General features: G+C 41.9%; 1 protein-coding gene across 2 annotated transcripts in view; it reads right to left on the reverse strand.

Annotated features, from left to right (window-relative positions):
- Nucleotides 1-1653: 1653 nt before the first annotated feature.
- Nucleotides 1654-16763, reverse strand: part of ndufaf6 (NADH:ubiquinone oxidoreductase complex assembly factor 6) — a 38272-nt gene continuing 23162 nt past the window's right edge. Inside the window, exons 7-9 of one of the 2 annotated variants that reach the window (XM_004915119.4) lie at nt 11967-12068; nt 3624-3680; nt 1654-2032 (exon numbers count right to left, since the gene is read on the reverse strand). In XM_004915119.4, coding sequence (XP_004915176.2) covers nt 1904-2032; nt 3624-3680; nt 11967-12068 — 288 coding nt within the window. In that variant the 3' untranslated portion in view covers nt 1654-1903. The remainder of the gene's footprint in view (nt 2033-3623; nt 3681-11966; nt 12069-16763) is intronic. The other variant, XM_002931530.5, reaches the window with a different exon arrangement.

The raw sequence follows: 16763 nt of genomic DNA on the forward strand, positions 1-16763 counted from the left end.
GTTCTACCACTATATTCACGGCCTGTCAGGAGATGTAGATGAGTCCATGAACTTTAACAGCTGTACTGCAATGACAATTGCTACACACATGTATTATTCAAAGGTTCATTGTTTAAGAAAGCATAGAAACCATATGTTTGGAACTTAATAAACAAGAGCAATAATTCACTGTATTATAGATTCAGTATTGTTACTTATAACACTATCTTCCCACACGTGTCCTTCGTGGTGTATTTCAGGAAAAGCCCCCCCTAATACAGGTACCTTGGATGAATGACTCAAGCTACAAATGAAAATAAGGGCAAGTACATTCCCTAATTCATCGTTACTAGGCCTAGTGTTTGGAAACAAGGGCTGTCAATTCAATTGGTTGGCCAAATCAAGCTCATTCAATCATTTATCTCACAAGCTAATAATCCATTATTATGGGGACCCATCCACAACCAATGACAGAGCTCCACACCAGCAGCCCAACTTGTTATTTAACAGCATTTTCCAACATTCTTGATCAATATCTGACCAAGTCCTGATTACATATTGGGCTTACCAGTGTGTCTGAATGGAAATCTACTTCACTTGTAGAGTTATTGAGAATTATTATTGCTTCATCATTAAATTCTATGGGAGCCTTGTGCAATGCAGGAAGCACGGAGAAAAATCAAGAAGAATTTTCAAAATTGTATTTACTGTATGTTTATTATTATTTATTTTACCATCACACTAGGGGGCAGATTTAGGTATAATGAGAGTTTAGAGCTTAATAACCTTATCAACATTCTCATTTTCATAGTTTTAGAGGTTTTTAAAACCACGACTAAACTCATTTCCACGAATGTAAGTCATTTATCAAAAGATCTGAATTGAAAAAGTATGAACGAAAAAAGACACAGAAAAAACATAAAAACTGTGACTTTTTTGTATTGTCGCATAAATGTAAATGTCAAAAAAACCTGAAAACCTCCAAAACCACAAAGCAAAGATCTTCCAGTTGTAAAAAAGATAGTTGCCATTGACATGATCTCAACAGCTTTTAGATGACACATTTTTGCTTTTGGATTTGTTGCGGTTTTGTCCCATAACAAATGACTAAAAAAAAACAATTTTTATTGTGGCAAATCAAAGTTTATAGCATTAGCTTCTATGGCAGGCAAACCACATTCTCTGCCTGATTTCCAACGAACCCTAAGCTTAGCTTCTCAACAGCAACCCAGAGCACACCGAGCATGTGCAGTGCCACTGACACTCCTAACAAGATCCAAGATGGAGAGCACAACTTTAAAGGCCTGGATCCCAACCTTTAGGCTAGTGCAATAAGTTCAGTACACAAAATTTAGTTCTACTAAATGGTTATTTCTGGTTATCATCCTTAAATTGACTAATTCCCAATGGTGTGACTTCCCTTACCTCATTTGTCCTTAAAACATCTGTAGAAGGCTGTTTAATATTTTTATGGTCATTTCTATAAATTACTTCTTAATCTACTTCCTTTCAGTTCCCCACCTTCCAGCTTCATATTAACCATCTAATCCTAGGCAGATTTGGCTTCTAAATGTTCTTCTATCCAAACTCTATTCACTCATTTCATGTATCACATCTTTCTCCTCTCAGCTCCATATTAAGAGCCATATGCTTTTGCTGATGTGTTTAGCTCTGTAGACCATGTACCATTTTGGTTGATAAAGCCTTCAATATTGGACACTAAATTAGCCATTTATAGATTTATAAAGTAATTTGCTGTATAAATATCCATCTTCAGTAAGATACATATAAGCCGGTGCCAAGGGGGAGATGTGTGAAGAGATTTAATGTGGACTCCATCATTGTGTTGACATCAAAGGAGCAATGACATACATAAAAAAAAGAATAAAGAGAGTTTTTAGAAATTAAATAATGTTTATATATTTCAGTAGGATTGTTTCCATGATCGGACATACAAAGATAACGGAAGCAAAGTATTTTTCCTCTGTAAGCTTGGATGGAATATATTGAAGTCAGCCTTTCGAAGGGTTTTTAAATGCCAATCCAGGGCGACCTAGAAAAGTCAAACTTGTGTTACAGACCATTACACTGAGAGGGCACAGCACTCAAGCAGAACCTATCCTTGGTCTACAGATAATTTGTAGGGTATTTTTTAGCTGTTGCTAAGCAACACAAATTGGTAGAGATGCTGCACTGGGAAGTTACCTGCACACACATTATATGTTGTACCATAGTGGAGGATGCCATGTTTCCAAATTTAGCATCACAAGTTGGTTTGGTTATTATGGAGATTATTTAAGCAGAGGTTATAAATACAAATATGAAGAGAGTGATTGTTTCGTGTACATAAGAACCCACATTCTCATACTGTATTATCCATTTTAGATGGAATCTTTGGGGCAGGGCCCTCTTTGCCTCATGTAGCAGCTATTGGCTGTTTTTGTAAACCTATTACTGTACAACACTAAGGAATATGCTGGTGCTTTATACATATGTGATAATAATAATTAAAAGCACTATCATCATGGATAAGTAATATATCTGGTCTTTTCAAAAAGGACCAGCTGGCCATTGAGTGCAGTGAGCTGGCACATAGCCATGGGGGGCTGCAGGGCTGGTCTTAGGCTGATTTTACCTATTGGGCAACGTGCCCACTGGGGCCCTGCAGAGTTAGCAGTCGCAATCAGCATTTCAGTGAATTGGTAACATTAACTTTCTAACTTACATATCACTTTCCCACAGGTCTGCTGGATCCCATCTCCAGCTAGGAGCTCTCTCAATACACTGGTGGACATCCTGTAGTGACTGACACATGACAGCATGCTGGGGAGATGGATTCACTAAGCTTCTCCTAAGCTCCCCCAGATCACGGCAAGCAATTAATCAACAAAAGTATGCCTTTAAGTCCAAGGGGGACTCGGCAAAATGGCTCAAAGTGGGCCTTGCAATTGATAAGGACGGGTCACCTTCTAAGGCTATAGCATCAGAATAGGAAAAACAGTAGGGTGGAACAATGCGGAATTCTATGGCATGCTTGAGAGCACATCAGCACGGGCAGGTCTGCAGGCTGAAGCTACTAGCAGATGGCAGGGGGGGAATAAATGGTAGCAAAACCCAAGATATTTTTCATTGACTTTTCTTTATTTTACACTACAAGTGTGATTTCTTTTTCTTTTTAATAAAGCCAGAAAATATTTATGCTTCAAATGAAGTCACGTTATGAGAGCATTTCCACACGGGTGCCTTAAATATATGGGATCATTAAAAGTCCATTAAAATACCTCTAAAAAATTAATTTGTCTTTTTTGTAGTAATGCCTAAGGGATAGAATTCTACTTAAGAGCAGAACCTTTTGTATGAATGTATGGTAGCATCTGTATTATCTAAGGAACCAGACCTTGGATTTAGCTGCGTTCAATACATTTTCTATTCCTAGTGTTTCCTTCATTGTGGCCATTACCTGTCCATGTTTTTGCACCTTCCAATATACCATTGTATCTATTTAGCCTATTCACAAAGAAATTTATGATTACAAATCTAGACTCTAGAGCACCTTGACAATGACAGATTACGACATAGGGCACAATAAAAAATATTTGGCACCAAGAAAGCCCAATGTGGGAAGGAATAATAGAAAACCTTACTGTGATATTAAAGGCAGGGAAGGCTGATTTTGGAATTCTTTTCTTAAAAGACCGAGCCTAAAAGAAAGGAGAGAACAAGAGAGTTGGCATTATTCTTCTATTCTTTTATTATGGACACTGTATTAAGACCAGCATGAAAATGTTCTTATAAAATAATTATATGAAAATTGCAGCTCAAAGGGCACTTATCATAGTTTCCCCCACTGGAGGTGTGTGCTAATAGAGCCTGCACTCTCGCTGGGGAAAACAATATTATTTGGGCCACAAAATGCTCCTTGCAACCATTATATGGCAAACAAAAGTAGAGAGCTCCCAGAGCAGGCCGGGTTGGTCAGACACAGGCACATAATGTGTGAGTCTCCCAGTTGGCCCATTATGTACATATGTGTTTTGTAAGATTGGGGGATTTCTCCCTCGGTCCTATGCATGGGCATAATGAGAGAGCTGGGATACTCCTTATTAGCATAGAGTCCCAACATGGCTGTCCAAACTGGGAGCTCGCTGTTGGTGCAGATGGCATTGTTTCCTCTAGTCAGAGTGTGAGCTCTATTATCATTATTAACATTTTTATTATAAGTGCCATTTAAAGGCAATGAGTAATAACTAATGACACCAGCAGTCATTAGAAGCCCAATAGTGCCCCCCCAATGACTCCCCTTCAGTTGCACATCTGTCTCTTGTCATCAAGCAACAGTAAACCATAAGCCTTCCATCCAAGACTTGCACTAAAAAACCAACCAATTGCTTTAACACTTTGTGCTCTTCCCCGTTAGGGGCATTTCATAGAGGGTAAAAAACTGTAATGGTAATTTATGACTGAACATCATGTACAATCTCTGCACAAAAATATTCTGTTAATTAACCTTATGTGCATCTAAAAGGTGCTCCTTGCACTTTCGTATAGTTGTAATTGGTGCTTCTCAGTCAGTTCCTATCACTGTTCCAATCTGAGGGCAGTGTACTTACCAACACAGGTGGAACATACTAAAGTTGGCTTTACACTCTAAGATACCCTGGTCTGACGAGGTCACCAAACGAGCAAATCTTTCTCCCACCTAAGGTGGGCAATATTGGGCTAATCCAATCGTTTGGCCCTAGGGTCGGATTACAACATCAGGAATATGAGCCATGAGAGCAAGGACCATATCAACAAGCTGATGCAATTCTTGATCTGATGGGAAAATCAAACCTGGCTGATCGGCATCTGGCTGATTTTATGGGCAGATATTGTTCGCGGAGGCCTGTCGGAGGGCCTCACGCAGAGAAGCTTCCAAATTGGTCTAAAGGGCCCGAATCGGAAGCTTAAATTTGCCTGTTTATGGCCACCTTTACACTTCTGAAGATGGCTGAAGCTTCAGGGTTCTCACAACTGCCTGAATTATTGGCCGCAGATCACGCAGATCACCAAAATTGGCAAAAGATTTTGAAAATTTCTATATAAAAATAGTTTTTGTATAACTAAAAAATACTTGCTTTTGGGGTAATAGAAATACCCAGATGTGGGTATCTGTCCACTACTGCCTGCACCCACACCCCAAGGTGCTTTGTACATAGAAACCACTACTCGCCAGTGACAGGGCTTTAAATAACACCATCTTGCTACTCTGTTACCAAGGAAACAGGAAATGTTCTATAAATCATATTAGAAAATATGTTATATCACAGCCTTCATAGATTTCATGGAATAAAAAGGAAAGAGCCCACAATGTACCTGAACTAATCAGCGTGTTTGTATTAAACTCCTAAAGCTGGAAACAAATTCATTTGTACAACCTTACAGTTTAACTTACAGAAAAACATAATGAAAAGGAAAATGATTATTATAAACTTTCAACTAAGACTAGTCGCGAGTCTGTGTAGAAAATAATCTTATAATAGACTAGCTGGAACCTCATAATTAGCTGATTATAACATGCTTTTTGCCTCCCCTGGTAAAGGGCACTTTCTATGTGGCACTTTCACACTTTTGTTATGCTATGTATAACTGCCTAAACCTGTGATATTAACTTAAGGGGGCTAAAACAGTGGATGGGGGTCCAGCATAAAGGCCAATTAGTATGACATGTTGGGTAAATACTTATTGGTTTACATAGATGTTTATAAAGTCCATTCTGAAGTACCAATAAATGTGAGATTTAGGGCAACTAGTCATTTTTTTACCTAGATATTTCTAAAAGCCCTATTACTGGTGCCCACATAGGGGGGGGGGGGCAGTTAGTTGGAAAACTGTGTGTTTGTGGGGCAAATTACATCATCATACACAGCAGTCTATGGAGCCACATCTGGCCCGCTGGCCGCCAGTTAGACAGCCTGCTAAGCCACCAGCGAGCACAGGTTGCTGCCCATTTGTCTCTATGAGAGCACACAATAACCATAATAAGTTAAACTCTTTATTGCAATGTTGTTCATTTCTCCAGCTCTATATACTGCAGGTTTATGAATATATTGATGTAGTTATCAATCATTTCAATCATAATGCACATATGGATGCTGATTCTTGGTACGTTTTATAGATATATGCCCACCCACACAAATAGATCACTGACCTGGATGGAATCAGTACTTACCTGCAGGGGGGCCCATATTATTTACATATTTTTTGCAGAACACACATAAATGTTTGGAACCAAATACAGCTCCATTGCAACTTAACATCTGTTCCTTAAAAAGGCCATCTTCTCTTAATGCTTTATTCATTAGATACAAACGCAGCAGATGTGATTGAGGAAACATATGAATCATTGGCACAAAGCTGCAACGTGTCAGTTAAATTCAACAAAAACTCACATACAGGCTTATATATTCTACGTAAAAATTAGATGGAATAAAGTATTAAAACTTATTATATTGAGATTCTGACATATTATTAGAAAACTTGGGACTATGAATGCTTGGTGAACAAAGACCAGTTTTATTTATAATAACCCAGTTTGGCACTAGTATGTCTTAAACAGATGGGTGGGTGAATTGACAAGTGGCCAGTCTAAGGGCAAAGACACACACAGCTGCTTAGAACTACTAATGAAAATACCCTCTATAGACAGTACAGATATGGGATCCCTTATCTGGAAACCCGTTATCCAGAAAGCTCCGAATTACAGAAAGCCCATCTCCCATAGACTCCATTTTAATCAAATAATTCTGAATTTTAAAACGGATTTCCCTTTTCTCTGTAGTAATAAAACAGTACCTTGTAATTGATCCCAACTAAGATATAAATAATCCTTATTGGATGCAAAACAATCCTATGGGGTTTAATTACTGTTTTATTGATTTTTTTGGTAGACTTAAGGGAGATCCAAATTATGGAAAGACCCCTTATCTGGAATACCCTTGGTCCTGAGCATTCTGGATAATGGGTCCTATACCTGTACTAACAATTGCCACTGCTAAAACACACATAAAGACAATTATCAGTAAATGATCAGCATTGTCTATTTTTGTAGCCATGACAAGTAGCTGCTACTAGTAGCTCCGTGTGTCTTCACCCTAAGTGGTGTGTGTGGCAGGCTGACAGCATGCGGTATGGCCATGATATCTAGTATGTTCTGCAGAGCCATGCAGGACACCCCTTTAAAACTTTTTTCTTTTTTTAACACATGTGGACATATTAATATTGGATCTTCATTAAACCATATATAAAGATAAAAGTGATATAACTGAATAAAAACAAAAAAACAATGATGCACAAAAGTAACATAAAATAATATAACTAAAACAGATATGCCATTTCCTTTTGTGGAAAAAGTAAACCCTTGCCTCTTGTACCTGTTGTTGCCCTTTTGGCAGAAGGGGATTCTTATAATGGTCTACCAGTCTCTGACATAAAAGGTCCACTTTCAGTTGAGTTTCAATCTTTTGATGTTGATCTCACATTATCCTCCAGAATTCATAGTGGATTCTATGCTGGTAAATCCCTAAGGCCCTGATGCAGCAACACAGCCCAAATGATATCATTCACCAGGGCCGCCATCAGGGGGGCACAGCGGGTACAGCTGTACCGGGCCCGGGCAATTTTTACTTTTAAAGGGGGCCCGGCGGTGCTACAGTTTTCTTAGTCGCTCGGGCCCCCTTTAATAAAATCCGGGCCCTGTCATTGGTTGGTTGCGCCCCGCGTGTATGGGTGACGTCATACGCACGGGGCGCAACCTTTTAAAAGGGCCTGTCTCCATTCGCGTGGAGACAGACGTGCAGAGGCGTCGCCCGGTAAGGATCTAAGGGTGCTGCTGAAGATGCTGGAGGAGCCGAAGAGCACTGCTGCAGGTCGCCAATGTATTAGGGGGGGGCTGAAGGGCACACTGATCACCAATGTATTATGGGGGTACTGCTCTTGGCACCAATGTATTAGGGGGGCACTGCTCTTGGCACCAATGTATTATGGGGGCACTGCCCTTGGCACCAATGTATTATGGGGGCACTGCCCTTGGCACCAATGTATTATGGGGGCACTGCCCTTGGCACCAATGTATTAGAGGGGGCACTGCTCTTGGCACCAATGTATTATGGGGGCACTGCTCTTGGCACCAATGTATTAGAGGGGGCACTGCTCTTGGCACCAATGTATTATGGGGGCACTGCTCTTGGCACCAATGTATTATGGGGGCACTGCTGTTGGGCACCAATGTATTAGGGGGGCACTGCTCTTGGCACCAATGTATTATGGGGGCACTGCTCTTGGCACCAATGTATTATGGGGGCACTGCTGCTGGGCACCAATGTATTAGGGGGGCACTGCTCTTGGCACCAATGTATTAGGGGGCACTGCCCTTGGCACCAATGTATTAGGGGGGCACTGCTCTTGGCACCAATGTATTATGGGGGCACTGCTGCAGGGCACCAATGTATTATGGGGGCACTGCTGCAGGGCACCAATGTATTATGGGGGCACTGCTGCAGGGCACCAATGTATTATGGGGGCACTGCTGCAGGGCACCAATGTATTATGGGGGCACTGCTCTTGGCACCAATGTATTATGGGGGCACTGCTGCTGGGCACCAATGTATTATGGGGGCACTGCTGCAGGGCACCAATGTATTATGGGGGCACTGCTGCAGGGCACCAATGTATTATGGGGGCACTGCTCTTGGCACCAATGTATTATGGGGGCACTGCTGCTGGGCACCAATGTATTAGGGGGGCACTGCTCTTGGCACCAATGTATTAGAGGGGGCACTGCTCTTGGCACCAATGTATTATGGGGGCACTGCCCTTGGCACCAATGTATTAGGGGGCACTGCTCTTGGCACCAATGTATTATGGGGGCACTGCCCTTGGCACCAATGTATTATGGGGGCACTGCTGCAGGGCACCAATGTATTATGGGGGCACTGCCCTTGGCACCAATGTATTATGGGGGCACTGCTGCTGGGCACCAATGTATTAGGGGGGCACTGCTCCTGGCACCAATGTATTAGGGGGGCACTGCTGCAGGGCACCAATGTATTATGGGGGCACTGCCCTTGGCACCAATGTATTATGGGGGCACTGCTGCTGGGCACCAATGTATTAGGGGGGCACTGCTCTTGGCACCAATGTATTAGGGGGCACTGCCCTTGGCACCAATGTATTAGGGGGCACTGCTCTTGGCACCAATGTATTATGGGGGCACTGCTCTTGGCACCAATGTATTATGGGGGCACTGCTCTTGGCACCAATGTATTATGGGGGCACTGCTCTTGGCACCAATGTATTATGGGGGCACTGCTGCAGGGCACCAATGTATTATGGGGGCACTGCTGCTGGGCACCAATGTATTAGGGGGGCACTGCTCTTGGCACCAATGTATTATGTGGGCACTGCTCTTGGCACCAATGTATTATGGGGGCACTGCTGCAGGGCACCAATGTATTATGGGGGCCCTTGCTACCAATGTTTGTGTGTCCTTTGTGCTGATGGGAGGGATCACTGGGGGGGAAGGGAATTGGGGGGCAGGGCGTGGGAGGAGGAGGGCCCAGAAAATTTTGTTGTGAGGGGCCCCATGATTTCTGATGGCGGCCCTGTCATTCACAGCAGCTGCTTTACAGTTGGTTAGTAGGTTCTTCTGATCAAATACTGGCTGTTGTCTTCAGCAAACATGTCCTGAACTTTGGCCAAATAACTCTCTCTTCTTTGCCTTGTCTGTTCAGAGCAATTTTAAACTTTATCTTTGTCATCAATAATGGTGAGAGCTACCTTCAGCATCTTGGGTTCTGCTGTCAGGAGGAATTAGCCGGGACAAGCAGGCAGTTGTTTGAAATTTTCTGTGTTTGTAGAGGATCTTCCAAACAGTGGAATGATTAATTATTCAGCTGTTTGTCAATCTTCTGAAATCCCTTCCCAGATGCACAGAAATCTGTAACCTTATTTCTAAAGGCCTCAGAGGGCTCTTTCAGTCTAGGCATGATACTTGATCTGGTGCATCTGAATGTCATTTTCAGGAGACATATCTGGTATTTTTTTTGTTGTTAAATAAATTTCTCTTGTTTTTTTTCGGTTACATCACCTATATCTTTATATATTACTTGAATAAAGATCAAATATTGATATGTCCACATATGTTTTCTTGGGGGTTAATTACTTTTTTTTATATGACTTGTGTTTTCCCCATAGGGAGGCAAATATCCTACATACAATTCTCAGGGGCAAAAAACAATAAAAATAATGTTCTCACACAAAATAAACCTATACATTGCTCAGAAAGACCTAGAAGCCATAATAATTAATAGGAGGTCCACAGGAAAACTGGCCCGAGGAAGCCTTTACATTTTGACCCACCCTGATCTATAGCTGAATGAGGATGATTGCCCACAGCACATTGCTGTTTAGAATCTGATAAGTAACTCAAGTACCAAAAGTTTGGGTCAGCTGGATCACAAAGTTTGTGACCAGAGTGGGCAAATATCTGCTCATTTGGTGACCATGCCAAACAAACAAATTTTGGACCACCTTCAGTCTTGTATTCTGGCTATATCTTTTTAATTTTGATCCTAGTGATTGCAATGCACAATTCACTGTATGTTGCCTGTAATGGCAAATGACACAGATTTGTTCGTTATGTAACTCCACCAACAAAAGCACAAAGAGAAATATTGTTTTCCAGGAAAGAGGTGCATCCTCCCCATAGTTCACTTAATGATACAGGTATCACTTAATGAACAGAATTAGCAGAACAAATACTCAGATTTACAGCTATGAACTTTTACTTCACAAACACAATTACTATATTGTTTATCTTCTTCCTTCATTCTCTGTTTCTTTTACAGTCCCTAATAACCCTCTCTGAATTACACTGAAGCATCCAGAAAAAAACATCATTCTTTTCTTCCCTATAGTACACATTTGTACTTCATTTCCAGTAATGATTGCAAAAGCCAGGAATGAGTGCCTATAATGAATGTATTATGCAACCTCACGTAGCTAAATACAGCTCTAAACGCATATGCTAAGAAAGCACTACTTACACAGGTCTGTGGCTGGTTGTCCATTCTTGTGTCTGACAAATAAGCCTAGACATGAAACATTTAAATGTACTTCTGGGTGTGGAGGACATGTGGTTATGCAAAAACAATGACATTTCTTCTCAGAGATTTCTGTGCCTATAGAGGCTGACAGTGAGAATCATGCTTGTGGGGTAAGACAATAACCTCTTTACCAAGCGTTCCCATACTGTGGGGCTGGGCCCCTTAGGAGGAAACAAAGAAGCAGATGTGAGACCAGCCTGAAGAATAAGTAGGGTGAGATATGGCTGTAAGTGCAGTGTTTGATTTCTCTGGAAAAGTGATTCCAAACCAGTGGCTCGTAAACATCATGTTGGTCACCACCACTTTGATGATGCTCTCAATGGCCTTAAAGTAGGTGCCCATTTTTACATTTCTGGCTTGGAGACAAGTTTTGGAAGCACAGATGCCAGGAGTCCACATGGGGCTACCAAATAGCCAATGACAGTCCTTATTTTGCATTCTCAAGGAAATTTTTTCATGCTTGTGCACCAACACTTTTTGCATCTGAGTGTGGCTCACAAGTGAAAAGGTTTGGGGATCCCTGCTCTAGAACTACGGGGAAGTGACTAATATGGTCATTTTTTTTTTATCAATCTGTAACATTATCAATTAAGGGATGCCAGAATATATTTTGGTCCGGAAGGTTCCTACCTCATCATCTTAAAAACAACTATCATACAATTAAACAAAAAGTAGAGAAAAATGTCCAGTGCCAAAATATAAGAATGGATAGGATTACAATAATTAAATACAAACATTATATGCAGCATGATGCATCCCATCTTCCCTCCCCTCTCGTACTGAATATCCCCACCAACTCGCGTCACGTGTATGAAAATCTTACGAAACATAAGACATACTTACATGTTCTAGGTGAACATGGGCTTGGCTGGCAATATCAAATATGACATCTTTGACATTTTTCTCAAGACTGCCTCTAATGAAATCCTCTTGTGAAGCCCTGTGCTGAGAGGGAGAAAAATTAATTACCAACTTCATTCTAGGAAGGTCACAGCTTGATGTATAGTGAGATGGATTCACGGATGGAGCCATCACCATTCCTATCTTGGCTAAATGAAGACATATTAAGTGTGTGTATGGGGGGGGGGGCTACATAGGAATTATCTGAGCAAAACACTTACCCCCTACATCTAGCCAGTGTATTTTAAAAGAAGAAGAGAGCCAATATGGGGTAAGAGGTTAGTGATAAGAGTTACTGGGGGGAACCTAATAAATTGGCAACTTTAAGTTTCCTGCTTATGTGTTTTTGTTTAACCTCAGGTATTATGGCACATATGTATGTATGTAACTGCTGACTGCCACATTTTAAAGTGACAGTTCCTAATCTGCAACCTGAACCACCTTGGTCTAGAGTAAAGTAAGTGGGTATTCCCTGCGGGTGCATTGCACTAAACGCATAATTACATGCACCATTAGAAATGACTCCCATTATTTTATTTGAGTTTTTGAGACATACACGTGACTGCGGCTTTGGGGCTGGTATTCTTGCATGTAAAACTATCATCAGCGCATCTGTATTGTTTGATACCAAATGCAGGTTAGCCTGATTCATGACAGATCTTTACAAAACTAAAATGAAATGCCAGAGACCAGGCAGAAGGCTGAATGGATGTAGTGATTATATTAGGTCTAGAAATTCAATTACATTCTCAGTCTCTGATGGCTGAACAGACTGGAATTGCGCTGCTCTGGAATTACACAACTGGCCCAGATCATCAAGAAGAAGCACACACTTCTTAAAGGTGCCAGTCTGTAAATGACTTTAAAATTTCCTGTGAACACACAAGTTCTATATTATTCCTTATGTTCCTTATCAGTTTATTAAAGAATGAAATACAATGGCAGCCCTTCAGTATCAGAATTACTCCTCTATTTGGCACTGAAGCCATAGACACATGCATGCCAAGCACATTCTTCCCTGGTAAAAGTTCTCAAGATCCTACTTGTTTCCCATATCTATGGTTTCTGTTATTTCTGGCAGTAAACAAGAATAAAGCTTCACTTTAGTACTTCCTGTTAATTCCTGTCCTGCAGAAATACAGAGGTGCTGATAAAACTAATTACCAGTCCAGTGAGTAGCCTCTGATAACGGCCCACTCAAAGGCTGCTGCTTAGAAGGGAGGTTGTTTAAGAGGTAGCTCTAAACAAACTACTTTGTTTATAACAGAAGGGGGCATAAATAGCTCAACTTTCAAATTAGTGCTTTATGCTGCCTGTGTTTCATATTCTGCCTGCCCTGTGCTGTCTGTGTGTGCCATACTCTGCCTACCCTATGTTGCCTGTGTGTGCCATACTCTGCCTGCCCTATGCTGCCTGTGTTTGCCATACTCTGCCTGCCCTATGCTGCCTGTGTGTGCCATACTCTGCCTGCCCTATGTTGCCTGTGTGTGTCATACTCTGCCTGCTCTATACTGCCTGTGTGTGCCATACTCTGCCTGCCCTATGCTGCCTGTGTGCCATACTCTGCCTGCCCTATGCTGTCTGTGTGTGCCATACTCTGCCTGCCCTATGCTGCCTGTGTGTGCCTTACTCTGCCTGCCCTACCCTGCCTGTGTGTGCCATACTCTGCCTGCCCTATGCTGCCTGTGTGTGCTATACTCTTCCTGCCCTACCCTGGCTGTGTGTGCCATACTCTGCCTGCCCTACCCTGGCTGTGTGTGCCATACTCTGCCTGCCCTACCCTGGCTGTGTGTGCCATACTCTGCCTGCCCTATGCTGCCTATGTGCCATATTCTGCCTGTGTGTGCCATATTCTGCCTGTGTGTGCCATACTTTGCCTGCCTATGCTGCCTGTGTGTGTTTGTTAGCATTTGGATATAGTCATTATATGGTCCCTAAGGTGTGCAATCATGTGCTGGCTGTTACTGTGCTATCCACAGGGAAGGAGGTGGTGGCGGCATATGGATTTAAGGGTATGTCTTAATATGACACAATAAACTTATTTCACGTATGAATGAAGGGAGATATCCCTGCAGCGAGCACCAACCCTTTGGGTTTTTGCTGCACTACCACCATTGATCTGTGGGTATGGTCTTAAAAGCTCTCGTGATAACATGGGTGTGGTTTGAAGTGGGTGCAGTTTGAAAAAGGGGAGTGGTCAAAACTGGCTTCCATTATCGGCCCTCCACCATGTAGGCCAGAAAAATTCCGACCCTCGGTACCACAGAAGTTGCGCTGCACTGGTCTAGATGACGAGGCTGTCAATCTTAAATACTAGGCTTAAATGTTATCTAATCTTACACACGGTTCGACCTGTATCTTGGTTTTACAACTGCTTGAATTGTACACAGGTTATATTTGCACTGTGATAGGAAAATTAATCTACTGGAAAAATATCAAGCATAAGGAATTCCCTATAAACCTGACATGGTTTGTGTTATGTTTGTGCATAACCCTCCTCTCCACACAATCTTTCACCATCTTTTGCCCTTTTACTGGCATCGGCTTCTAGAAGATTGTGTAGATGCCAATGAAGGAGATGGCTGCTCAGGTAACGCACGTAATCCTTAAAACACAAGATCTGTTCTATAACAAAGTCTTTATATTGCAGGATTTGCTGTTCCCTAGCTACAATTTACAGAAGCAGCTTGACAGAACAGAACATATTATCATTTTAATTGCCAAGGATTTTCCAGTGTTATTGCAATCAAGAAAGTCATTGCAGTGGGTGGAAGAAGAAAAAGGAAAGGTATAATCACTAGGGGGCGCCAAATGTTAGGCCAACTGTTAGACACCCCCCAGTGATTATAATCACTTACCTGATACCCCGGGCCAGTGCTCCGGTTTGCTGAAAACTGCACCGGTCTGGTACTTCTGTAGGAGCGCCATGTTGCATCTTCTGATTCTAGATCTTCTCCTTGGCCCAGGCCCTTTGCTTTGGGCCAGTGCGCACGTGCAGTAAAGTGAAAAGTCATCTTTGTGCTTTTAGGTTTGACTTTTCAAACAAGAAAAAGAAGATGGCAGTATGGTGATTCTGCAGAAGTACCCAGTTACAGTGCACTTTTCAGCTATATCAATACAATATCCACCCCAGTGATTATCCCTCTCCTTCTCCTTTAATGTACAAAGACATAAAAAATGCTTAGCCGCACCAATGGTGGCTGTAACCAGAATAGTGCATGCTAACACACTTGGTTGTAAAAACGAAATTATTCATATGCAGGCTTATTAAAGCTGCCACTCAGCCTCTGCAGACCAAGTCATAAGTATATTAGCCCATTTGGAAGTACTGCATTGGGGCGTTGATGTGCCCCTTTCCACATGGTCTATAGTTTAGAGGACCATGCCAACTAGCCAATGTGGTCATCATCTGATGCATCTCCCTAGCTTCACAGTCCAAACAACGGGGTCATCCCGATTTGGGTCAGAGTGTTTGTGACCAAATGCGATTAAAAAAAAAAATGCAGACTGAGAGCTGCGAAGCAAACACTGTGTGCCCTCAGCCTAAGGCTAATGGCAGAAGGGGCAGATTTTTAGCAGCCCCTATGCTAGCATCAGCCTTTCCCTCTGCCTGCACCTGAAGCCACTGCATGGGATTGGGTGCAGGCACAAGGAGCAGATTTTGGCACCAAAATGCATACGCTCTGGAGTCAAATCCGCTCTGTGTGCCTGCACTCAGACCAACACACTGGCTCCAGGGGCAGGCACAGGGAAAAGCTAATGCCAGCGTAGGGGCAGTTTCTTGGTCTGTGTTTATCTGCAGCCTGAGAATCAGACTCATCTGACACACGGAACGTTGGCACTGCTGCTCTCAGACTGAGAAAAGCAGAGCCAGTAAAACTGCACGGACAACACAGCCTTAAGGCTAGTGCCACACAGGGCTTGTTTGGCCTGTGCCTATCCGCAGCCAGAAAATCTGCCCCCTGTGGCACTAACCTAAAGGGTATAGTCAGTGTACCGTCCATCTCCACTGCTTTGAATTATCCTCTGCTGAAGATAAACATGGCTGAGTGTTTATCTTCAGTGTCATATAATTTACATCACCCTCTAAAGTCTACAGTAAATAATTCCCTACAAAGGCAATAATGACTAAATGGGCCTTAGATAAGTATTGTAAGATTACTTAATGGTATATTAGGAGTAAGTCTAGTACTAGTTATGTTCAGGCATACAGAGACAGTGAGTGAGGGAGAGAAATAAATTAAGTAAAATATTTGCAGAACATTCATAAAAACCCAATTAGCTGAAAAAAAATATTTTAAAAATGTGTAGAAAGTGGACAGAGAGCTTTCTGCATTTTATGTTTCTGAGTTCTGTCTGTTCCAATACCTGGAACCTCATAATGTAGTAAATAATGTCTGAGAGAGTTAATTTCACTGCTATATAGATGTACCAATACCCTTGTACTGGGTTATATCAAATGTCTGCTAGGAAACTGGATCACAACTATTTGTACATAAATATGAAAAAATCTGTTTTGCTTTGTGTTTAGTGTAAAATAAATCAGTTTTAAGGATCTCTATGGTAACTTTCCTCAACTTAAATCTGCCATATTAAAGAATATTGGGCACAAGCGCACTTTGCCAATGTAAAGACATTTATATATGCATTGCTTTATGTGATATATAATATTAGAGAGAGGCGTGCAGCATTCACGGGTTTATTTCCCCTTTAATTTCGATGCCTTGCATATTCTTCAGC

The sequence above is a fragment of the Xenopus tropicalis genome, chromosome 6 (genome assembly GCF_000004195.4).
Source record: "Xenopus tropicalis strain Nigerian chromosome 6, UCB_Xtro_10.0, whole genome shotgun sequence".
Taxonomy (NCBI): Eukaryota; Metazoa; Chordata; class Amphibia; order Anura; family Pipidae; genus Xenopus; species Xenopus tropicalis.